The sequence below is a fragment of the Taeniopygia guttata genome, chromosome 4A (genome assembly GCF_048771995.1).
Source record: "Taeniopygia guttata chromosome 4A, bTaeGut7.mat, whole genome shotgun sequence".
Taxonomy (NCBI): Eukaryota; Metazoa; Chordata; class Aves; order Passeriformes; family Estrildidae; genus Taeniopygia; species Taeniopygia guttata.
The window spans coordinates 18,297,273-18,321,113 of NC_133029.1; the positions used below are offsets into that span (position 1 = coordinate 18,297,273).

At 49.4% G+C, this 23,841-nt stretch overlaps 2 protein-coding genes across 3 annotated transcripts; both read left to right on the forward strand.

Annotated features, from left to right (window-relative positions):
- The first annotated feature begins 3,721 nt into the window (after positions 1 to 3,721).
- PRPS1 (phosphoribosyl pyrophosphate synthetase 1) lies at positions 3,722 to 16,604 on the forward strand. Its single transcript, XM_030272322.4, has 8 exons — positions 3,722 to 3,852; positions 4,386 to 4,595; positions 6,730 to 6,913; positions 7,252 to 7,350; positions 9,000 to 9,124; positions 10,807 to 10,980; positions 11,712 to 11,871; positions 14,530 to 16,604. Exons 1-8 carry the CDS (start codon positions 3,845 to 3,847, stop codon positions 14,620 to 14,622), a joined length of 1,053 nt encoding a protein of 350 aa, XP_030128182.1. The 5' UTR covers positions 3,722 to 3,844; the 3' UTR covers positions 14,623 to 16,604.
- Positions 16,605 to 20,955: 4,351 nt separating this feature from the next.
- Positions 20,956 to 22,432, forward strand: TMSB15B (thymosin beta 15B). 2 transcript variants are annotated; one of them, NM_001245652.1, is given in 3 exon segments: positions 20,956 to 21,090; positions 21,398 to 21,502; positions 21,932 to 22,432. In NM_001245652.1, coding segments are annotated over 2 exon segments (138 nt in total). In that variant the 5' UTR covers positions 20,956 to 21,090; positions 21,398 to 21,402; the 3' UTR covers positions 21,970 to 22,432.
- Positions 22,433 to 23,841: the final 1,409 nt, after the last annotated feature.

A 23,841-nucleotide genomic window follows, 5' to 3' on the forward strand; every position in this document is an offset into this window, starting at 1 on the left:
TTCTGCAGCTGGAATATTAAAGTTATTAAAAGGCAAACACACCATGCTCAAAGTGGCAGAAATTCCAGTGCTGCCCCTCTAAGGTTTGTTGCCCGTGCCAAGAGCTGGTGAGAAGATGAAAGGGCTGGGGACATGCTCGAGGTCAGGACATTTTAAACGCTTTACTAAATCCCACTTTCAAAAAGCATCTTGGAAATACTCCTAAATCTAACCTCTTCCTAAAATCCTAAATCTACACCTCTTCCTAAGGCAAGATGGCTCATTCCTCATATTTTACCTGGGCTCCTTAGAAAGGCACAATAAAAACGCTGAGTGGAAAGATCAGGAACACAAAGGGAATTAGTCAGGATCCTTTAAAAACGATCTCCAAGTCTGTATTGGTTCCAGTGGAGACTTGACGATACCATTTCCCAGAATTTCAGCTTTTTCCTGATAAAAGGTGAACTTTTCCTTGCTGGGTGTGGTCCAGCGATGTCCTGTGTAACTCTGGGAATATTTACAGTGCTAAGGGTGAACACCATTCCTAAACTTTCCCCCTCTCCTCTCCTTCTGCCCTCATGTCAGTCTCTCACCCCTTTTTGGCATCAGCTTTCAGCCTCCCTCCCTTTTTTAACCTCTACTTTTCAGCCTTCCAACCTTTTTGGCATTTTTTAAAATCTCAGCCTCTACTTTTCTATCCATCCTCCCACTCCTTCTCTACGTCTACTTTTCTTTACTTTTTTTGAGTTCCAGTTTTTCCCAGCTCCTACTTTCAGCGAGGCAAAAGGGCAGAGGCCGGTGTTATTTCCATCAAGTGCCATTCATTAACAGAACCGGCTGTGAGGCACTGAAGTCACAAGGCAACAGAAAGAAATAACAACCCTGAGCCACAGACTTTTTTGTATGAAAATGTGCTCTTGATTAATGGCTGGTGGTAATTGAGTGGCAATTGTATGCAGGAAAGTGCCAGGAGGGGGACAGGGCTACTTGTCTTGATTGACATCGCCATGAAATTTGATGCTGTTAATGTGCTGCTTCAAACTTCCTGGGAAATTCATTCTCAGCTTATGACACACAAAGGTTTTTCTGATTAACTGCACCTCCTTAGAATCAGGTAATTAAAATAGTTGGACAGTAATTTAATTCACAATTTACAGAACGTGATGGAACACAGCACCTCAGGCCATGAGCTTGTCCTTTCTGCTTGCCCAGGCCAGCTTGTGCTTGTCCGTACTGTAAACCACAGGAAAAGCAAATAAAATCATTTTCATCGAAAGGAAATAATTCAATTTATTGTATTTTGCTTTCAGAACGAGGCTTACCAGCTGCAATGAGGTGCTTTAATTCTGAACAAGAGATGAGACACTCCAAAACACTTTCACGATCTCTGATCATTTCCCTGAGCATCTTTTGAATATCCTGACAGAAATCCTGACTCCCAAGCCAGTGCGAGTTTGGTTTTCAATGGATGCAACCACACAATCTCTCCTTTCATCCCAAGAACCAGATAAACCTCTCACTCTTCAAAGCTGCTTCTCCTTGTCCCTGCATGGCAAAGCACCCTGCTCATAGACAAGCTGTGGCTGAGGAACCTCCTGAGCGAGTTTTTGCTTTGTTTATCTTAGACTTTGGTGCCTGAAGAGCTTCTCCTTAAGCAAATCCCTGAGGTTATCCTGTTCCAAGAGCTCTGGTGAGTTGTTAGTGGAGGTGGACTTTTGTCCTCAGGAACAAAGCCTGGCTAATCTACAAAGGCACGGTGGAGGCTGAAATACTGAGGGAAGCAGGTGGGTGTGAAAACACACCTGGCCACCAGCTCAGAAAGGGAAAAAAAGTCTTTTATCCTACACATAACAGGTTGCTAGTTCCTGGTTTTAGGATTAAGGATTTAATTACCTTTTTTTTTTTTTTTTTGTCAGATTTTTTACTCCTCCAATTTGCATCTCTGTGATGCCAGGAGGAACCTGATAGGAAAGCTTCTTCTAAAGTCCAGCACAGGGAAGCCCAGGCAGGGCTCATCAATGAGAGGCATAATTTGGGTGTTTAAATATACCCTCTGCTGCCTTCAGCCTCAGAGTACCAGTGCCTGGCTCACAAATAAACTGAGATGTTTCTGTTTTCTGTGCCTGGAATGTTGGAGCACAGAAAACTCTCGTTCTGTATTCAATTAAATGGAATTTAAAACAAGAGTGAAGCAAATACTTCAAAACCAAGGCGTGCCCCAGATCAAAGGCCTGGAGTCAGCAGTGAATGGCTGCAGTGATGTGGGTTTGGGGCAAAAATGTGTCTGCTGGAAATTTGGGAGGTATCTTCAAATCCCATCACTTGAGCCATGAGGTAGCCACTCTCCAGTGAAATTTTCTTCACTGCTAAGATTAATTTTGTTTGTTAAGATGAGCAATGATTAGCAACAAATTAGAAGCAAAGGGCTATGTTCTTCCTTCCCCATTCCCTGGATTTGTTGTCTGTCACAGCATCTCAAAATTGCTACAGCTACACCAGAAAATAATCCAAATTACCAATATTAATATTCCAGTTCCATCAATGCCAAGCATGGGAATTGATTATCTACTTTTATGCAGATGAATTCCAAATTTAATGACACTGTACAAAGTGTTATAGAAAACCTCCTCCAAGTACGGTATTGTAGTCAGTAATTTATGGGTCTTTGGGGATAGTGGCAGCAGCACTTGGGGCCAGGAGAGTTTTGAGAAAATAAAGAAAACCTGTCCAGACCCACACTCCCCTTTGACTGTGAATGATTTCTTCTAGCTGAATTCTCGAGGACTAGAAGCAAATCAAATTCACTGCAGAAGTTTATTGTCTCTCAGAAATTCAGGTAATATGATTAGGAATTACAAAATTGAATGAAAATTCTGAAAAAGCTGTCTGTGGCTTTTTTTTTTTTTATCTTTTTAATATTTACATAAATGTGTTAATCTTCCTCCTTCACTTTCTGGGAAAAATAACAAGCACAGGCAGGGAGTGCAGAGTCACTGGCTTGGTGTCATCATTGCCCTGGACTTGCTCATTGTTGTATGTCTGATAGAAACACAGAAATGTGAGTAATTATCAATTCCTGCAGTTTCTGTGACGAACCACAGGGCTTTTTTATTTTGAAGGGATTTATAATATATAAAAACTAAAGTGTGAATGTCATTTCCTTCAAAGCAGTGAAAGGTAATTTGAGATAATTAAGGCTTAGAAAAAGGACAGGACTATATTGGCCTATTAACAACCAGAGACTGGATCAGAAATTAAGAACAAGAATTTAGAAATTTAGAACCCCTATAAAAATCACATTAGTGGGATTCTTGGGGGGGGTCCTGTGCAGGGCCAGGAGTCAGGAGTTTGTGATTCCCTCACAACCCAGGATATTCTATGATTACATTATATCCAGGTTTAAAGATTAAAAACCCTTAAGCACAATGTTTCATTTCGCTAAGGAGAAATTAATATGCATAATGCAGTCACATACAAACGGATAATTCACAGAAGACTGATTTGGTGTTAGCCTATAGTTAGTTACATAGGTAATTGTATATAAGATAGATAGATACACACACATGTATGTATCAATATGTAATTTGGTACAGAATGGGGTACACAATCCCGATTATAAAGGTGAAAACCGCTCAGGAACGAATCAGCCCCACGCGGCTGCAGCCGCGATCCCAATGACAAGAAGCCCCGAAGGGCAGGGCAGGGCAGGTCAGGGCAGGGCGGGCGCGGGGCCCGGCGGTGCGGCGCGGGCCGCTGCCGCCGCTGTCAGCCGGTACCGCCTCACACGCGGCCCGCCGGTGACGCCAGCTCCGCGCAGCTCAGGGGGACGGCGGGGGACGGCGGCGGCGGGCGCGGGCACGCCGGCATGCTGAGGTAACGGCGGCGGCGGCGCCGCGGGGTCCCGGCGGCGGCGGGAGCGGGGCGGGAGCGGGGCGGGGGCCGCGGGGAGCGGCACCGCCGGGCCGCAGCGGGGCCATCGCCGCCACCCGGCCCCGGCACGCCGGCCGCCATCATGGCCGCCAGGGCGGCAGCTCCGGCCGCGGCCGCGCGGGGCAGGGCCGGCCGCGCGCTCCTGCCGCCGCCGCCGCCCTGGCCAATCGCAGACCAGGCCGCCACACAGCGACCAATCGCGGCCCACCTCCTGCCCTAGGCCCCGCCCCCGGCGCGAGGCTGAGCTCGCCTCCCTTCGCCCTCAAGGGGAAGGAGACGCGCCAAGCCACGCCCACTACTTCTTCGCCCGTTGGCGGAACCCCGCCCCCCGAGGCATAGCAGCCAATGAGAAGCGAGTGGGGGCGTGTCCTAGGGCGGAGAGGCTATAAAGGGTCGGCGCAGTAGGCGGGAAAGGGTAAGATGGCGGCGTAGAGGGGACTGGTGTGACCTGTGCCCACTGTGCCGCGTCCTCGCAGGAGGCGGGCGGGTCCCCGCGCGGCAGCCGCGGCCGCTGCGTGGCGGAGCGACGAGGAGGAGGAGAAAAAGGGTGCCGCAGCCGCCGCCATGCCCAACATCAAGATCTTCAGCGGTAGCTCGCACCAGGACTTGTCGCAGAAGATCGCCGACCGCTTGGGCCTGGAGCTGGGCAAGGTGGTCACCAAGAAGTTCAGCAACCAGGAGACATGGTGAGGCGGGGCGGGGCGCGGTCGCACTACAGCTCCCGGCAGGCCGCGCGGCGCTGCGGCGCTAGGTGCCGCGCGGCCTCCGCGAGGGGGACGATGGGGGTTGTAGTTCGGGGGCCGTGCGGTCGGGCCCGGCTGCAGAGACGCGGAGCTGCGCTCGGAGGCATCCCCGGAGCGCTCCCGCCGGGCCCCCGCTGTCCCGGAGCCCACGGGTGCATCGCGCATCCCCCCGGGCGGACCCGGCTCTCGGTGCGGCCCGGGCCGTGCCTCCAGCGGCCCCCGCCTCACGCGCGGGCCGCCCCCGCCGCCCTTGGGCCTTCCCCCGCCCGGGGCCGCGCGGGGCTCCGGGGCTGGCGGGGTTTGTGAGACCGGGCCCATGTGGCGAGCGTTGGAGCGGTGCAATTCGCCATCCGGACTTGCCCCTTCCATCCCAGAGCCGCGAGCTGATGGGATGGCGCATCCCGGAGTTACACCTACACTGATTAGGCTTTTTCATGCCTAAATCTAAACTCTGATGGCTTGAGGCTTCATAATTCTGTGTTTCGCACGTAGCTGGTAACTTTAAACTTCTCTGAGGAGCTTCAGAGTCTTAGAAAGTGTCGACAGAATTCTTAAGGAAAGAGGCTCACACCTCCGTGCATCCCACGGTGCATTTGCAGTCACGCAGTCTGTGTCCCTCCAGCTTTGAGACCTAACATTCGCTTTGTTTTATGTATCTGTGCTTTAATAATCTTGCTGCCATCCTATGTAAAGCTAAAAAGGTTTAAAGTTGTTCAGAGCTCCTTAAGCTTGTCTTAGAGAATACACTAACCGTGTATACACCACAAAGTGTAATGCAAAGAACCTTGAGTGCTCCAACCCACTCCTTCTGGAAGCAGAATTTTTTTTTTCCACAAAAATCCAGGATGTACGTGTGACGTACGATATCATGTGCCTCTTGCCATGGGTATTGATTTTGAAACCTCAGAGGTAGTACAGAGAGGTGTAGAGGAGTTATAAAAAGTTCTATTTGATTTACAGCCCTGCCACTGTTCTCTTTGTTCTTTATTAACTGCTCTCACCCATCTAGCTGCCTGCCCAGCAGGTTCCTATGTCAGCAGGTAATGCAACTTGAAGACTTAAAAAGCATCTTACTTACCCTAATAAACTGGCAGCAGGTGGTTCCCCAGAAGAGTAAGACTGTTTCAACAGAATAATTCATAGAGTTTTTTGTACCATAAATATCTTGAATCACCCTAATATTGAAGATGACACTTATGTGCCAACTGCTGATAATCACACAGCTCCCCAGCAGAGAGTTCTCGTTGGTAGAAACTCTCCACAAGAGATGGATGCATGCTGTAAGTCAGTGGGCAGTAAAGATGGCAGCAGTTTGCTGATGGATATTGAGCAGTAAGACTATAAGTAGATAAGTCATTAAAAAAAGTTTAAAGAAGAGATCAGAAAGGTGAGAGAAGGAAATATTTGAATTAGAACTCTACCCTGAGGGGCTCTATAAATGAAGTGGTTTCTTTCCCACTCTTTCTGGCGGAGGTGTGTCCATACATGCACTGGAGGTGGCATTTGCTGCTGGCAAACAGGACCTTTGGCTTGTGTTCAGGCCCTTCATCAGCAGGGATTAGTGTGCACTGCATCCAGGAGAAAATTAACCCCAGAGGCCATTCCAGAGTGAAAGGCTGGAGTGCTTCTCTGCTGGAGCCACTGAATGGCTGCTATGAGTCTCAATCTGATAATTGGCTGCAGTGTTGCTTTGGCAGCAGTTTGACGCCGCTCCGGCTGGTGACTGGCCATGGTCCTTGCTGCTTTGTGCACTGCTGCTTTTAGAGGTGCCTGTGCTTGTGATTCGAGGGGAACAAGGCCTGCTCTGGGCTGTTTACATGCTCATCTTGCGTTGAGATCAAGAGTACATGCTGAGTGCTTTTAGCCTTACTGGCTAGACCATTAAATCTGATGAGTGAGCGCTGTAAAACAGCCACTGAGCAAATAAACAGCAGTGTTCCTGCTCAACAGCCTCGATTATCTGGCACTGTCACCCACAGACCTTTGGGGATGCAGTGCCTGGGTTGCTCTGCAGGCACAGGTACTGGCTGTGCTTTAATTTGTGTTTGGCTACAACTGTTTTCTCATCTGTTCCCAGCGTGGAAATAGGCGAGAGTGTCCGTGGGGAGGACGTCTACATTGTGCAGAGTGGCTGTGGGGAAATCAATGACAATCTGATGGAGCTCCTCATCATGATAAATGCCTGTAAGATTGCCTCAGCCAGCAGAGTCACAGCTGTCATCCCCTGCTTCCCTTATGCCCGGCAGGACAAAAAGGACAAGGTAAGGGATGTGGTAAAAGTTTCTGCAGGGAATGCACACCTTGAATGTCCTGACTGCTGGAGAGGATTTAAATGAAGTTTTGTCGCCTTCTCTGAATATCCAACCTCTCTTCAGTTCATTAAACTTGGGGACATTGGACTGCAAAATGATCTTTTCATGAAGATCTAGTTCTTGAAAATATACTAAAGTCTAATCACTAGCTGATGAGAAGATGCAATGTTAATGAGTGCTCCTTTTAGTAACTGCTTGTGAATCACTGCCTGGAAGCAGAAGGCTGGCATCTTGATGAAGGAGTTGAACTTGTCTTATACTGTTTTGTTTTTTTTTTCCTGTACAAGAGTCGAGCTCCAATCTCTGCCAAGCTGGTTGCAAACATGCTGTCTGTGGCAGGTGCAGATCACATAATCACCATGGACCTGCATGCATCTCAGATTCAGGTAGGAGCAAAAATCAGGAAGGCACATAACCTGTTCCAGTCTGAGCCTCTTGACTGCTTTGCAAGCTTTCCAGTCACTGCTTTTTTGAGATACTGCAGTGATCGAGACTTGGGAGTTTGGGACTGGAGGGGGAGGTGGGTAACAGGTTAATCTGTAAGTGAAAGTACAGTTGTTCTTTATCAGACTGAGTGTGCTGAGTCTTGTGTAAATGAACTGGTAAGTGATCAGTACATCTTTGTTGCCACGCAGTGACACTGTTCTTCATTAGACCTTAGAGGAATGTGAGATGGAGAGTGTCTGAATTCTGAGCAGAGCTTTCTGATACTTAGTGTGTTGTCTTGGAGAAGTGAGCAGTTCTGCCCTCAGGTGTCCTGGCTCAGCTGTACTTGTTGGTTTAGTTGACCAAGACAGTGATCCGATAGCCTGCCTCTGGCAAGATGGGCAATTCCACTTGTATCCATTCAGTGCTGTCCTCCCACACAGGCTGGCCTTGGTTCTCTCCCAGGCTGGTAGTGAATTGAAAATTATTCATAGGCTTTGTTGGCTTATGAGCAAAATACCTCACAGAGCAACTAAAGTCCTGACCTGGGCTATGTAAGGAAACTGGCAGGAATTTTTGCCAGGGAGAAGAGAGGCTGCAAGCTCAATTTGATTTTGTTTTTCTCTACTTTGAGCAAGTGCTCAAGACTAAGAAACCAGCTGGTGCACCTGAGAGGGGTGTGGCAGAGGGAGCGATGTCTGTTGTATTGCTGCAAAGGGTAAGGTAGCTACTGCCCGCTGAAGTAAGTGGGCTGGCTGTTGTTTTAACAGCTGGAAATGCAGTTATTCACACTTCGGTATGATTTGCCCAGAAATACTGTCTCAGGTGAAAAAAATCTGTAGGGGCACAGCTGAGAAGGCTCTCAGAGCCTGAAATAACTGAGCCCAAGGGGGCCCCTCTTCCCACAGGTCTTGGAATTGGTGTGTGCTGACCTTGCACCAGCAGCAGCGATGAGATTTAAGGGGATAATTTGTGCATATGTGCTTCCAGCATCTGGCTGGTTTCAGCCTGGTTCCTGTAGCTGCTGTGTTGCTGAGAACAGAAGGAATGATGGTGAGATGGGTCTGTTACCCCATACCTTGAAGCATTCCTCAGGACTAGCTGCCCCTTACTCTCCTGCCTGTTACTCCAGGTTAACTTCTGGCGCGTACTGACCTATGAGATTTGGAGAAGTCTGGGGGGGTCACTGTAAAGTTCTGGAACCAGCTGCATTAGTTTAAAGACAGATGTTACTCAAGCCTGTTTTGTAGATGTGAACAGTTTGGGTAATGAGCTTTAAAGACTGACTGTAAACAGGCAGGCAGCTGCTTTGGAAATGAGTGCATTTGCTGCAGGCTTTCTGCAGCCCCCAGGACAGAACTAGTTTCATTTTGTGGAGGTGTTAAATATAAAGTGTTATTTTTGTTGCTGAGCTATTTCTGGTTCTGATGACTTCTTACATTACTTTTCTGTGTATCCTGAAGACTACTGCCCTTATATCAAGGGAAGTAAAAAGGAATCCTGAAAGCTGTGGAAAGGTGATGACTGCATGCCTGATACAGAAGGATTCTTAAAACTCTTTCTGGAATGGGACTTTCAGCTACATCTGTTCCTGTTGTCTCCCTTGCAGGGTTTTTTTGATATCCCTGTTGATAATTTATATGCTGAGCCTGCTGTACTGAAATGGATCAAAGAGAATATTCCAGAGTGGAAGAACTGCACCATTGTTTCACCGGATGCTGGTGGAGCCAAGAGGTGAGCTGTCAGACAGGTAGCTTGAGATGCTGCTTCTGTGTCTACTTCAATTCCTACTGACCCTATTTTTAGAACATGTTCCTTCTTTCAGTCTGCCTTCTCTCAGACAGTCTGGGACAGCTGGTGAAGAGTGGTCAGAATTCTTCCTAGGGAGTGTTTAGGGAATGTTTAGGATTTAGTAGCTTCTAGAATCACAGCTGCATAGGTAGGAATTGCACAACAGCTACATGCCTTGGACTAAACCATTTTGCACAAGGGTATTTATGCCAATTGAAGGAGGAAATAGTGTAGCTTACACCCCTATGCCAAGGTAAGCTTACTGCTGATGATTAATAATACATTTTTATCTAGGCTGCTTTCTTTGCAGAATTGAACTTAGTCTATTGAGGCATTTTCTGACTTTATTACCCTGGATTTGAATATCTAGCTGTGATTTAAGCCTGCTGCCACTCTTCATCTTCCCTGAGAACGAGGAAGATAGATGGTTCCTTTCCAAAAAGCAGCAGCATATGCTATAGCACATTTCTATTTTGATAGCCTGACAATCTCCCTGCAGCTTGTGGGCAGCTCCGAATGTTCTCAGGGGCTTTTTAGGAGAAGCCAGGTTGTTCCTTGATGCTTCTGTCTGAGGGCTACATGTGAACAGCAAAGGGACACAGATGTATTCTTTAATCCAGGGCTGTCACACCAAAATGTTGATGGGTGCTGATATGGTTTTCATGCCTCAGAATGTTTAAAATTGTGTTACAGATAGCCAAGAGACACTGACACTGTAGGTCACTCACTCTGTGTCTTCTGTAGCTTTGCTGTGGTCCACAGGTTGGGTAAGGCCTTCTGTACATTCAGCTATTTCTGTAGCTTGTTGCATAACACAGTATATGAAGTGCCAAACCAGCCAGATATAATCTGACTCTTGAAAAAAATCTGTTCAAAAGCCTCTTATACTGAAATGTCAGTCTTGGCTGGTGCAGTATTTTATGGAGATAGGCAAAGCCAAATACTTCCGTTTAGTTTAACAGTCTTGTGTAAGACCACCAGGATGATAAGTCTGATCTAGTGGGGCTAAGAGTCTACTTACCTCAAGTGTAGAGGTTCTGGGGGCATGTGTGTTTTATTCCTTCCACTCTTAATGCTTTTAAACTCTTTACTGTTCATCAGTAAGGTTAAGATCCTTCTAGTAAGGCTGTTCTGCAGTCTCTTTAATGGAAATAAATGTGAGGTGGTGTGTTTGAATTTCCTGGATGCGTAATCCTGCCACTGTCGATGCCAGTGCTTGTGTGCATGATGATTGAGTGCTTACAGGAGTGACAGTAAAGCCCTGTCATAGCATAACTTAAGCATTTCCAGTGTAGTGTTACAACGATGACAACTTCCCAAGTGTTTGGATTACTTCAAGTTTGCTGACCTTGCTGGTTAAGGTTTGTTTTCATCTTAAATGCAAATTAGTTTACAGTGGTCATGATGAAAGATGAGATCTATTTGCTGTCTCTGGGAGAGATTAGATCAGAGGTTGCAGTTTAGCAGCTTGAAGGGAAATGTGAAGGTGGCAGAATGCCTTCTATTAATTGCTTGGGAGCAGTAGCAGATGTGGTGACAGCTCCTCTTAGTGCAGTGTGCTCGGTATGGAAAGAGCTTTGTGGTGTGTGGAGTTAAGTGTTGTTTGGGAACTGTTCTCTCTTCAGAGTGACCTCCATTGCAGATCGGTTGAACGTAGACTTTGCCCTCATTCACAAGGAGCGCAAGAAGGCCAACGAGGTGGATCGCATGGTGCTGGTGGGGGACGTCAAGGACAGAGTGGCCATCCTGGTGGATGACATGGCAGACACGTGTGGCACCATCTGCCATGCTGCAGACAAGTGAGTGGGGCTGACTGCTGCCTTCCTAGCCCAGGAACCTGCTCTTAGTGAGCACTGTGTAATGGGTTCAGCAGATTATTTGCATGACAAGTTTCACAAGGCTCATGCAGTTTCTTATTATTCATGTCATACAAAATAAGGGGAAAAAAACCCAGTTAAAGATCTTGTGGTGGGAATAGGTAGAAGACAAAACATAGTGTCTTCTTCTTCCCCTGTGCTGAAAATGGACCATCACTGACCATGCCAGGTAGAGCTAAGTGTTGTCTGGTCCATCAGCTGGTTTTGTACTACAATAAGCTCTTCAAACTTCAGTATCATTCATGCCTTTTACACTAGAAGCAGCAACATATGCAAGACGGTTAACTGTTAAGTACAGCATTAAAAATCAGCACAGTATTTCATATTGTATTAAAGTATTAACACAGTATTAAATATCTGCTACTTTGTGTAAGCAAAAATTACAGAAGGTGATTTGTATGATCTGTTCCAGTTATTCCACAGCTAAGAACAATGGGGGTTTTTCAGTGTGTACTTTGCCTGTGGTGGATTTCATGGTACTTGTAAAACTGGCTTTTTTTCCCCAAGTCAGTAGAGAGGGGGGAATCAAAGGTAGGCTGTTTCCTAAGCACATGGTGCTGTCTCCCGTCATGCTTACCATGTGCCCTGCACTAATGTCACCTTAATACTTGCTGAGAATTACTCATCCTTCTCGTTTTACTCCCCCCTTGCAGGCTTGTGTCAGCTGGAGCCACCAAAGTTTATGCCATCTTAACTCATGGGATCTTTTCTGGGCCAGCAATCTCCCGGATCAACAATGCCTGTTTTGAGGCAGTTGTAGTCACAAACACAATACCCCAGGAGGACAAGATGAAGCAGTGTCCTAAAATCCAGGTGAGCATCTATTTTCTGTCACTCCTGGGGGGTGGTAGCCTTGTCTGTTCACCTGTTGGAGGTGAAAATCCCATAATACTATGTGGTGTTGACAGTGGTTCTGTTAGTGCTGCCTAGTTCTCTTGGCCCTATTGCTGTGGGGTAACAGACATGTTACACTGGTATGAAGCAGCTTCTGTTGTAGTTCATCTCAAAAAGTTCATTAAAGAATCTTTTTGTTTCAGGGCTTGTTTTACCTAGATCAGGTGTCTGATTTAATGGGGCCACGATGTAGGCAAGTAGTTGGATGTGTGCCCTTTGGAGGAGTGATGTGCTGATGATGTGCAATGCTGAAACAGAGGTAGACAGGAGCTTCTGATGTTGGTGCTGACAGTTTTATTGTGTATCTTCACTTCATGCCCAGCCTTTGCCATCCATATGAAAACTGAAAGTTGATCATGGGCCCCAGAATCTGCTGTTCAGCCAGTTCTCAATCCACTCATCCAGTGTACACTTCTTGAGTTTTGGCTGTGAGAATTTCATTACAGTGTCAAAAGCCTTGCTGAAGTTGACAATATCCACTGCTCTCCCCTCACCCATCTAGGTAGCTGCTTTCTCATAGGTGACCAAGTTGGTCAAGCATGATTTGCCTTTGGTGAATCCATGTTGACTATTCCTGATCATGTTCTTGTCGCCCATGTGCATAGAGATGGCCTCTGGAATGAAGTGCTCTGTCACCTGTCCAGGGATTGATGTGAGGCTGACTGGCCAGTAATTCTGGGTTGTATTTGCCTTCCTCCAGTCCTCAGGCACCTCTGCTGATCTCCAGGACCTTTCAGAACTGATAATGAGTGCCTGGCTGTGATGTCTCCCAGCTCTCTCAGTACTCATGAATATATCCCATTAGGGCCCATGGACTTGTGGATATCAAGTGTGGCCAAGTGTCCTCTAACCCATTCCTCCCTAAGGAAGAGTCTTCCTTCCAGCATTCCCTTATCCCAGTCTCCTGCTTGTCATTGCAGACTGATGCAAAGAAGGTGCTCATTAACTGCCTTCTCTGCATCCTCTGTCATCAGGGTCCCCCTTCCCTTTAGTAACAGCCCCACATTATTCTTAGGTTTTTCCAAATACATCAATAACAGAAGGAAAACATTCTTCATGTCCCTGACATCCTTTGCCAGATTTAAATCCAGATGGGCCTTGGCTTCACAGCACCAATATCAAGGACACAAGCATTTGGAGAAGTTCTGGCACTACTCACACTCATCCAATATTGTGATGTGAGTGTAGAGGCTTCCCCACTGCTGGGCTGCTGGTGAAAGGGAAGCTGAACTGCATGAAGCTGCAGTCAGTTTTAAGCTGCTTTTGGAAACATGTTACAAGCTGATTGCAAGCTGCTGTTGGGTTGCATTTCTTTCAGCACTAACTTCTGAATGATAATCCTCTGTCCCTATTGGTCACGAAATGAGTACACAGGAGCTTGGTGAGTTCAAGAGAGAAAAAGAGCTAATTTTATTTCTGACCTCGCAATATATAGAATTCCAAAAGTGACAGTGGATTGGAGGATGAAATTGACACCTCTCCAACTACACTGGTCAAACCAACAGTTAACGATTCTTTCCTCCCACAAAGAAGAATGCAAAACAATCATTAATTGCATGAACAGTACATGAGAACTCTAGTAAATAACAGTTTAAAAAATGTTAACATTATCAGAAGGCTAAAGAAGTTTTATGACAACTTTAAAACTTTCAAAAAAACTATAAAAGAAATCTTGACGTTTCTAAACATCAAAGCAACAATCCTGCAACATGTAAAACATTTCTGGTGCTTCACCTTGTTTCCAGGCTCCACACAGCAGCTGGTGTAGGCAAAATGTCAAACTGGCAACCTCTGTGTAAGTAGCTGTAGCCAAAGATTGCAATGGAGCAGTTTTCCAGGCTGTCCTTTAATACCTCACATTTACACACTGATGTCTGATGTTGAGGAACACAGAGTTAAAGGATTTGTCACAAGTCTCTGGCTTTACTCTGCAGTTTGTTGATTTTTTTCTTCCCTTCAGAGACAAACTATCTAGAAGATAAAAAATACTAAATATGATTTTCGCTTGGTTTCCTTAATGCACCATGAGTATAGTGATTCTTACTGGACTACATATATTGAAATGCTTTAGCTGTGGGGATTCAGAGCTGGGATTTGGCTGGGACTCAGCTTTCCCTCCTGGTACCTTTCTGACCCCACCAGATGGAGCCAGCACAGCGCCCAGGAGCTGAGCTGCAGCACAGCAGCTTCATCTCTCAGAATGCTGGCAGCAGTGGTAAAACCACTTGGCTGAAGGGAAGTGATTTCATCTTGATTTAGACTGCTCTAACGTCTCTGCACAAAGTGAATAAGAGAGTCCTGTGGTAAACAGATTGAGCTTAGGGGTTCTGAGCAAAGCAAGGTGACAGTAGACTGTAACTGACAGACCAACGAGAGTATTTGTAGTGCTGTTTGTGGGGTATCTTCAGGCTTATATGTAATTAAATCCTAATCCTGTGTAGAAGTAATTTAGCTGCATCTGGCATGTTAAAATGTGGATGATGAGTTTATTCTTTAGGTTCGCCCTGACTTCCCAGCAGTTCTCTCAGGCTTGATGCCTTTTCTCAGTGGCGCTGATGCATCTTTCTTCCCTTGCAGGTGATTGACATCTCAATGATCCTAGCAGAGGCCATCAGGAGGACTCATAATGGGGAATCTGTTTCCTACCTATTCAGCCATGTCCCTTTATAACAACAGATGTCAGCTGCTGCTTGTATGGCTTTTTTTTTTTTAAACCAAAAGTTGTTCAGCTTGTTGTAAAGTTCAGTAGAAGACTCTGCTTGTTCCAGTGCAGTTCTCCACAGCTCCTGCTTAAGTCAGGCTTACTGGCTCTGTTCCCAGCACTGGGAGGCTGGAGGGGGAAAGCTCATCTTTGTAACAGCCAACTCCACCAGCAGCCCTGTGCCTGGAGCTGATCAGTAGCCCTGACTCAACTCTGCAGGTCTGTGGAGAGCAGGACTGACACATGGCTAATTGCCACAATTCTTTTGAGGGGGGAGGGAGAGGGTTTGTCTGTGGGCAGGGTTAGATGATCTGGCACGTGCACCCGAAATTGTTTGGGAAGTAGAGCTCCCTAGGACATGTTGATCTGGATCTACAGCAAGAGCCCAAGAGACTGCTGGCTGTCTTACCACTCTGTACCTGACAGAGCCCTTGGGGAGTGGTGGGGAAGGCTTGAGTCTTGGCCAAACTTGACCCTTGGTTTAGCCCTGGGAGACGCCTTGGAGGTGGTTCTGCTACAGCTTCCTCCCATAAAAGGAGATCAGTGTAGCTTGCAAACTTGAATTCCTCTTATTGTTGATGAAATTAAATGCCCTTTAGTGCACTACACAGCAAAGCAAGGGTGAGAGCAGAGTCTGTGCAGTGCTTAGTGGGGAAGGTACATCCTGGATAAGTGTTCTTTTCCAAAAATTCTGACATAGAGAACTTGTGGTGGTTGTATGCTTTGGTTTCTAGTGCAGGCTAAAACCAGCTTCTCCATTTCACAGCTTCCTGTTAGCCTTGCTAGCTAACTAGAGCACTGCTGTCATGTGCTGCAGCTGCACCTTGACCTGCTGTGCAGCCCCCTGACCCTTTTTTTACCAGTACAGTAGTGAACAGAGCCTCTTTATCCAACAACAGCAAGGTTGTTGCATCTAGCAAGTGCCTGCTCAGATGCTGGGGTGACCTGAAACACAACAGCTGTGTCCAGCTGGCTCAGCCTCTCATTCAATGCCTGTTACAGTCCTGTTATCCTGGAAGTTACTGACATACTGTCCTGCTCACTGTCTGCCTTTCCTTGAAAGCATTGCTTCTCGCAAAATACCTTAAACCAAGGAGCACTGCAGGTTGCAGGACAACAAAACCTGAAGGAGCCCTTGGAGTGGGTCTGATGCTTCCCAGGAGTGTTTGTGGCAATGGGTTGAAGAGGCTGGTGATACATAATACTGGAAGAACTGCAGATTTAACGCTGATGTGACAGGCCATAAAGTGCCTGAAAGAAAAATACCAAAACTAGAGCTGGCTGAGGCTCTTGGATGTAATAAGTATCATCTGAAACTTGAATACTTTGAAAATGTACCAGACAATCGTAAGGTAAACTCCTAAGTCTCTCTTTAACTCTTACGGTTTATAGACCAAACTGTTTTATTCTGGTTTTGTTTCGTTGTTTTTGGTGTTTATTTTTTTTTAATAAGCACTCCTTTTTCATTTGTTTTAAGCTGGAGGAAGGGAAAAAGGGAAAAGAAGGAACTTGAAATTACTTTCTGGAGTAACCAGCATGGCTTTGAGAGGCTGGGGGCTGGGGTATAAGTGGAACTAACTGAAAGATGTGGTTAAAATCTAGGGAAGTACTTCTTTAGTTGTGCCTTTTACTGAAGACTTCTCTCCCTTCCTAAACTCCTGTCCTGTGGCAACATTAACACTTCTATTAGTGTAGAGCTTTTCTTTTTGTATAAGAATTGGTGTTTTGTCTGGAAACTGTGCATCTCTTGCTTCTTTGCTCTGCATCCTGCACTGAGCTCTCCTGAGAGTCTGTGATCCCACTTCCTGTATGGGAGCCCCTGCTGCCATCCTGCTGCTGCTCTGAGAGCCAAAAGCCAGGACATCAGAGCAGCGCTGGGAGGATTTTCAGCAGCATTTGTGTTTCAAGTTAAGACCTGATGAAGGAATTAAACTTTTATTTAAAAACCACAGCCTCTGCCTGTAAATATTTTTAAACGTCTTAAGTGACATGAATCTTCTGAGTTGGGTCATTTTAAGGGCAGATCATGAAACATTTTTATTTAGAAGGGACCTTAGAAGGTTATCTGGTTTAACCCTTGTGTTTGTGGCCAGCTGTGAGGTTTAGCTTGGCTCTGCTCATACTGCATGGAAGGAAAAGCATGGGACCACGCACTGAGTAATTCCTTTTGTCCATGTTTGATTTCCCGGATTTAATTGTTGGAGGTGGTAGTGCAGCTTTAGTACTGTTCAATTATGTATCTGAGCAGATTCGTTCACATAATGTTCAGGTAGGGGAAGCTTGAATATTTTAACAAGTACAAATGAAGAATTTGTAAGTGTCTCGCACAAAGCTGATGATCAGAGACAGTAGGATTATGTCCTGAGAAGCACTTGTTCTGACTAAACCCTGGTCCTTTCTCATTGTGTGTTGCAGATGGGAAAGTATGAAGTCAGAAGGCTGAGATGGCAGGTCTAGAGAAAGGGCCTTGGTACAAATAAACCTCCAGGCCTAGACTGAACATGACCACAGCCTCAGGCAGGCATTTACTGAGGATCACAATTGTCTGCCTGTTAAAATGTCTTGCAGTACTGGCCAGTGAATAAGTGGAAAAAAATGGGGGGTTTTTTTCCCCAAATAGCAGGGTGGGTGCTATGAGTCTTGTCAAGATTATGTAGCAGATTTCACCTTCCTTTGATAAAAAAACAGAACAGAGCTTTACAGCCATTTCTACAGGAGACCATTGCCATTAGTGAGCATATAATATTTTCTTAGTTACGTTAATAAAACCAGGGTTTTGAGTTGGGAGAGGGCACAGATGTCATATGCTGTATGACATTGTAACTCTTCCAAAGGATGGGAGATGCCTCCTTGGGAGAGTTCTCATACCTGTGAGAAGTTGCACTGTTTTCAGATCAGAAGGGATGGAGACTTCACAAAGTCTCAATTTGGGCTGTGGGGCGTCCTAGGCTTTCCTCACAGCTGTCTGTGTTACTGCTGTACAAACCAGAAGAAAATCTCACCTGAGTCATTTGCTGTGCTCCTGCAGTTGGAGGTCTGGAGGAGCAGGGTAGAGCTCCAGCTCTGCCACCGGCACAGCCAGAGCACGGCAGAAGGTGTGAGGATTTTGGTATTGGTGCTGGTAGCCATCTCATGCCTGTCTGCTGTTAATTCACTGCAACAAGGAGCACATAAATCACTAGTCCTGTATCAGCCTTGCCCACCTGCCTGGCTGCCTGAAACTAATGCACAGGGCAGGAGCTGAATTTACCAGATGTGCCTTGCAGGCAGCAGGACATGTCCACAGTTTAAAGCACCATGAGACACACCTCAAAATAATTTGCTGGCACCTCCCTTTTGCCTTACTGATGTAAGGAGGTTTCCTGGAGTTGGTGTTTCTGTGATCTAAAGAAAGCAGCACCTTGTCTTGCTGCTTTTGGGCAAGGGGAAAACAGTGTTAGCAAGCCCTTCTGTAAACTGCAGCAACATCCACAGGAGGATTGAGCCCTCCTGTGAGACACAACAGCCCCAGGACGCTGCTGCCTTCCTGGGGCTGTCTGCTCCTGCCCTGATGGATGTGAAGGGTTCTGGCAGGAGGCTGGGGTGAAAATGGGAGAAAGTGCTGTCATGCTGTGGAGTGGCTCAGCCTGGCAGCTGTCACAGTGGTGCCCTGCCGGCAGATGGGTCAGGAGGCTGAGAAACACCTCTGATCACAGAAAACTTCTTCCTGTAGAGGAGAATAAGGCATTCCTGGAAATGGCTATCAGGGAGGCTGTATCAGCCCTGGCAGCCTTGTTCTGTGCAAGATTTAAAGCCCATCTAAAATGGCTGGCAGTCAGTCTGTGCTATTTCAGGTCAGGGCTGTTTTTGCTTTCTCCCTATCCGTTGATGTCTCAGTTCTTTTCTTATAAATTATTGAAAGCAGAAATGCCAAAAGACGTAAGAAAGAAGCTGGTTGTGCAGTTATGGGAGGCTTTGCTAATTTGTCAGGGAAAAGCTCTTGCTGGGATATAAGCTCCTTTCTTGTTCTTTGTGCAAGATGGGTTTTAGCAGCTCCCCAGCAGCAGCCCCACCTCTCCCCTGCTGGCAGCTCACAGGGTTGGCTTTAAAGCTGCTCTGGCCGTGGTTTGTATGAGTGTGGTGGTGCCTGTGTGGCTAGAGGAAGGGGGAGCTCCCCTTCCCCTGCCTGCGTGGCCACCATGGTGGCTTTGTGCCCAGACAAAGACCCAGGGGTTCCAAAGTGCTGCAGCATCAGGAGATGCAACACATTGCCATGGGGCTGTGCCTTGCCAGTGGTGGGTGCAGCTAATCTGGGGGGATGGTGGGCAGGTTTTTGGGTGCAGCTGGTGCTGGTGAGGGGCTGTGCACAGGCAGGGTGGGGATCAGGTTCTTTTGCACTCGCTGCCTGTCAGGGACAAAAGCTACGTCAGACTGCAGCATCCACAAAGGAGAAGCATGTGGAGAACAGGCGAGCAAAGGGGGAAGTGAGGGGAAGGTGAGCACAGCCAGAAAGTAAACACATGGTAAAACACTTGTCTATTTGCATGAGCGCAAAAAGGATTTCCTGCCTTCATTTTGAAACTGAATGGATGTTTTGGTTCTCGCTGGCTGTGCAGGAAAGATGAGCCGTTTCTCACTGGGGCTGGGCTGTGTGATGCAGGCTCTGCAGGGTGGGTTTGAAGGATGCTCATGAAGGCAGCCCTGTCGGGGATTGTGCTCCAAACCTGGCCCTGCCTGGGGCTGCACCACGAAATCAGAGCTGCTCCGGGAGCAGCCTGGCCTGGAGCTTTGCCTGCAGCCTCTCCCTCCCTCCCTCCCCCAGGCACAGGAACGGGAGGGAAGCCGTTTCTCATCCAGACTCCTCTCGCTGGAGCAACCTGCCTTAGATCTTGGCCTTTGCCTTTTCACCATTTGCCAGCTCTTGGCGCCTCTTGAGTTCAGAGCCTGCATTCCCGCTGGAGTGAGAAGGTGCCTCAGGGTTTGCGGCAAAGGGCCACCTCCGGCCGTGACCTGCTGTCGCTGGATAGCACCAGTCCCTCCTGCCAAGACGGCCGTCGTAAAGAACACAAAGCAAGTGTTCCCTCCGGATTGCTGGGGATTTTCTCTGCAAAATCTCCAATAAGCCCTGAGCAAAGCCCAGAGGTTGGCAGGGCAGGAGGAGGTGGAGGTAGAGCTGCTGGAGCACAGCTGCTACCCCTTGGTGCTCTGTAACAGGTTCCTGCTCACCATGGCACCAAGATCTCTGTAGAAAGGTTTTGCAAGTCTCATCTGCAGTCACGATACTTCTTCTTTTGCCTCCTCCCCTTCCCCTCATTCCCTTCAGCACCTACAGGACCCTCCTGGCCCTCTACCCCTCTATCCTGGTGGCCAGCAGGCAAGTGCCACTGTTCCTCCTGCTGGGATCAGATAGGCTGCCTGCACTGCCCCTTGGCTTTTTACCACCAAAGGTGTTCCCTCCACTTGCACACCAGCCCATCTGCGGAGTTTGGGCTTCTCCCCAGGCTCGTGGCTTTCAAGCAAGAGTATGGTCAGCTTCTTGTCCCCCCATGCTGCTTCTTCAGTGACCAGGCATCCCCAGGGAGTGCTGTGGCCAGAGGCAATGGAGACATGAGCTGGGCCGTGGCCAAGCGTTTCTCACAGGTGAGAACAGGGTGCTGCCTTTAGCCCAGCGCTTGCTTTGTTCAAGTTCTGCTTCGGCAGTGGAGAATCCCTGGACATGCACATGGGCCACAACTGCCTCCATTGCTGTGGGGCACCTGCTTCTGGTGGGGGGGTTGAGCTGGGACAGTGGCTTTGGAGTCATCTGGTCACAGAGGGGGCCAGCAGGAGCTGTCTGCGCGTGTGAGGGGCTGCGTGCCGCCTGTCCGTGTGTGTTGTGAGGGGCTGCGTGCCGCCTGTCCCTGTGTGTTGTGAGGGGCTGCGTGCCGCCTGTCCGTGTGTGTTGTGAGGGGCTGCGTGCCGCCTGTCCCTGTGTGTTGTGAGGGGCTGCGTGCCGCCTGTCCCTGTGTGTTGTGAGGGGCTGTGTGCCGCCCGTCCCTGTGTGTTGTGAGTGGCTGCGTGCCGCCCGTCCCTGTGTGTTGTGAGTGGCTGCGTGCCGCCCGTCCCTGTGTGTTGTGAGGGGCTGTGTGGCCCGACCCTGTGTGTTGTGAGGGGCTGTGTGACCCGAACCCGCCATTCGGCGCCTCCCTCCCTCAGCCCCTCAGGCCGGTCCCGCTCGCGCCCCCGTCGCGCGGCACGGCGGGAGCGGCCGCCCCCTGCGGGCCACGCGCGGCGCGGCGGGCGGGCAGCCAATGGGCGCGCGGGCTGGGCGGCGGCCGGGCTATAAAAGGCTCCGCCCCGCGCGGCGCGCTCCAGACTCACCTGGACGCGCAGGGAGCGGGATCGGTATCGCTGCCGGCACCCACCGCACATCGCACCCACCGCACATCGCATCTACCGCACATCGCACCGCGCCGCAGGTACGGGCTGTGCAGCCGAGGGGGCCCCGTGCAGCTGCTGCGAGGAGGGACGCGCCGAGGCGCCCCGGGGCGGGGGTGCGGGCGCGGCGGGTCCCGGGGGCCGTGGCTGCCTGCGGCGGGAGGGCTCCCGGCGTGTGCGGGCACCGGGGCCGCCCCGCACGGCTGCCCGGGCCCGGCGGGCGGTGCGGTGCCCGGGGCGGCGGCGCGCCCCGCCCTGCGCTATTGTCCGCGGCGGGGGCAGGGGGGGCCGCGCCGCCTTTGTCTTCCCGTGCCCATCCCTCGGCTGACTGCGGCGGGGGTCTCGCAGGCAAAATGTGCGACAAACCGGACCTCTCGGAGGTGGAGAAATTCGACAAGAAGAAGCTGAAGAAAACTAACACGGAGGAGAAGAACACGCTGCCCTCCAAGGAGAGTGAGTGCGGGGCCGGGGCTGGCGGGCGGGAGGCACGGCGGGCGGAGCAGCGCCCTCGGGGGCCGCTCTCACTGCCGGGGCACCGGGGCGCAGGGGCGCTTTGGGGCGGCAGGGCTCCGGCCCGGGGACAGCCACGGGCACAGCTGTGGGCAGCCCGGGGCAGCGGCCATGGGCACTCGGAGAGGGCTGGTGCACCAGACTGATCCCTCAGGGCATCACTTTCCTGCGGACAGACGCAGACAGGTGCCCGACTTGCTGCCACGCACACGTGTGGCTTGTCATCTTCTAACTTGACTGTTAAACCACCCCACTTGAGATCAAACCACAAAACTGGCCACCAGGGCCTGAGTGAATCCTCTGAAACCTCCGGTGTGTGCTTGCACAAAAGAAAAAAGCACTAGAGACTAATGGGCCTCTATTCTCTTGCAGCTATTGAACAGGAGAAGGAATGTGTGAAGTCTTCCTAGAGAGAGATTACCTGGCAGGAAGAGCGACTATTCAATAATTTTGCTTTGAAATGAATCATGTGGGTTTTTTTAAATTTACATCACGTACATGTATAGAAAACAGCTGTATCACCTAACACACTGTCCCACTTTGCTGGCAGCTTTGGCGGGTGGGGGGACAAAGCATGGTCCTCTCAGTCCATCAGTGACCTGACTTGATGACATCTCTGCTGCTTCAGCTGCCTCCTGTGACAGCACTGATCTTGCTCTGATGCAGTGGGGAGGTGAGCAAAGGCTGTGGAGGCTTCTGGAAATGGACCCCTTCTGCCTGGGGAAGTGGGGAACCTTTCTGGCCTCACCTCTGGCCTGGGTCTGTCTTGCATATTCTTCACTGACAGTGTTCTGTAGCCTCACTCACGGTTTTTTGTCTTCCTTGGGGAAAAAATGAGAAGTTTATTATAAAATAAAAAGTTGTAATGATCTACCTATGGCTTGTGGCTTCTTCCCTGACAATGGTTCTGACTGTAGCTTGGCTTGCCCTGGAGGGTGGGGAGGTCTGCCTGGTGCTGCAGCAGTGCTGGTTGTTCTGTGTTGCTCAGAGAGCAATGTGGGATGGTTCCCTGCAGGGTGAATCCCCCTTGGGGATCAGTTCCTGGGGGAACTAGGAGCATTGCTGGCATGATCATGGCCACTGTGCTCCACCACCATTGTGGTTTCTTGGTGCATCTAAAAGCAGAGGCTAACCTGGGTCTTGCTGCCCATGTGAAGGCTGAGTCTTCTGCCTTGGAAAACTTGGTGTCCCCTGCCTAAACCCTTGTGGAGCTGGGCTGGTGCCTTGTCAGCATGGCTGGAAGTGCTGGCAGTGGCGATGCTGGCCTGAATCCTGCTGCTGTGGTGGCCAGACCAGCTCTGCCCACCCAGTTCCTGGAGCACAGTTCTCTCATCACTGCATGGCACTGCCCTTCTGTTCCCCTTGAGCCAACCTCCACCCCTACCCTTGGCTGAAGGTGGTTTTTCAGCCCTGTAAGGGTGGGTTTGAATGCAGCAAATCCCTCGGCAACTCTCTGGGCTGAGCCCAGCCCTGCCTTGCAGGCGTGGAGATCCCTGGGTCCTGCAGTTGTCTGCCAGCACAGTGTGGGTGAGCTCTGACAGTGCCTCCAGGTTTATGCTGAGGCTTCCTGGCTACTGCCAGGACTGCCTCAGGTCCACCTGGCCTGCAGGGTCACAGAACACACCAGGCCATTTATAGAGGGGGTGGAGGCAGCCTAACCAAAACTTGCCAGCTAACAGTTTTGGTCAGTGTTCCTAACGAGCCTGGTCAGCTGGGGACAAACACGGGGCTGTTGCGCCTGTCTGGACACGGTGCCTATCTGCCTGGTGCCTCCACCCACGCTGCCTGCCAAGGACTGCAAATAATACTGCCTGTGTGGTTGCCACAGCCTCCACCCCTTAAAAAGCAGAATTGAAAGGGCTGCAGGTAAGAGTTTGGTGTTTGTGTGCTGTCGGGGCAGCGTGCAGGGTTTTCTGTGGGGCGAGGGCAGAGGGGAGCAATGCAGAGGCCCAGCTGGGGCTGCTGCTTTGTTGGGCTGAACACTGGGAAAGGTGGCTGTGCCCCTTCAGCACCCTGATATCCCATGGACAGAACCCTATCCTGGACATGGGAATCTTTTCCCAGTACCTGTGCAAACACCCTGCTCGGGTGGTTTTCCTTATGGAGCAGAGGCAGGCAGGTAAAGCCAGCCTGAACACTTTCCCCATCCCTGGGAGCTAGAGGCTGAGTTGAACCAAGTGAAGCTTTTGGGATGGAAACACAAAGTGGCAGTGCTGATCTCCCCTCCTAGTGCTGCTTTTGGGGATAGGGAGGTCTCAGTGGCTGCCCAGAGCACCTTGGCT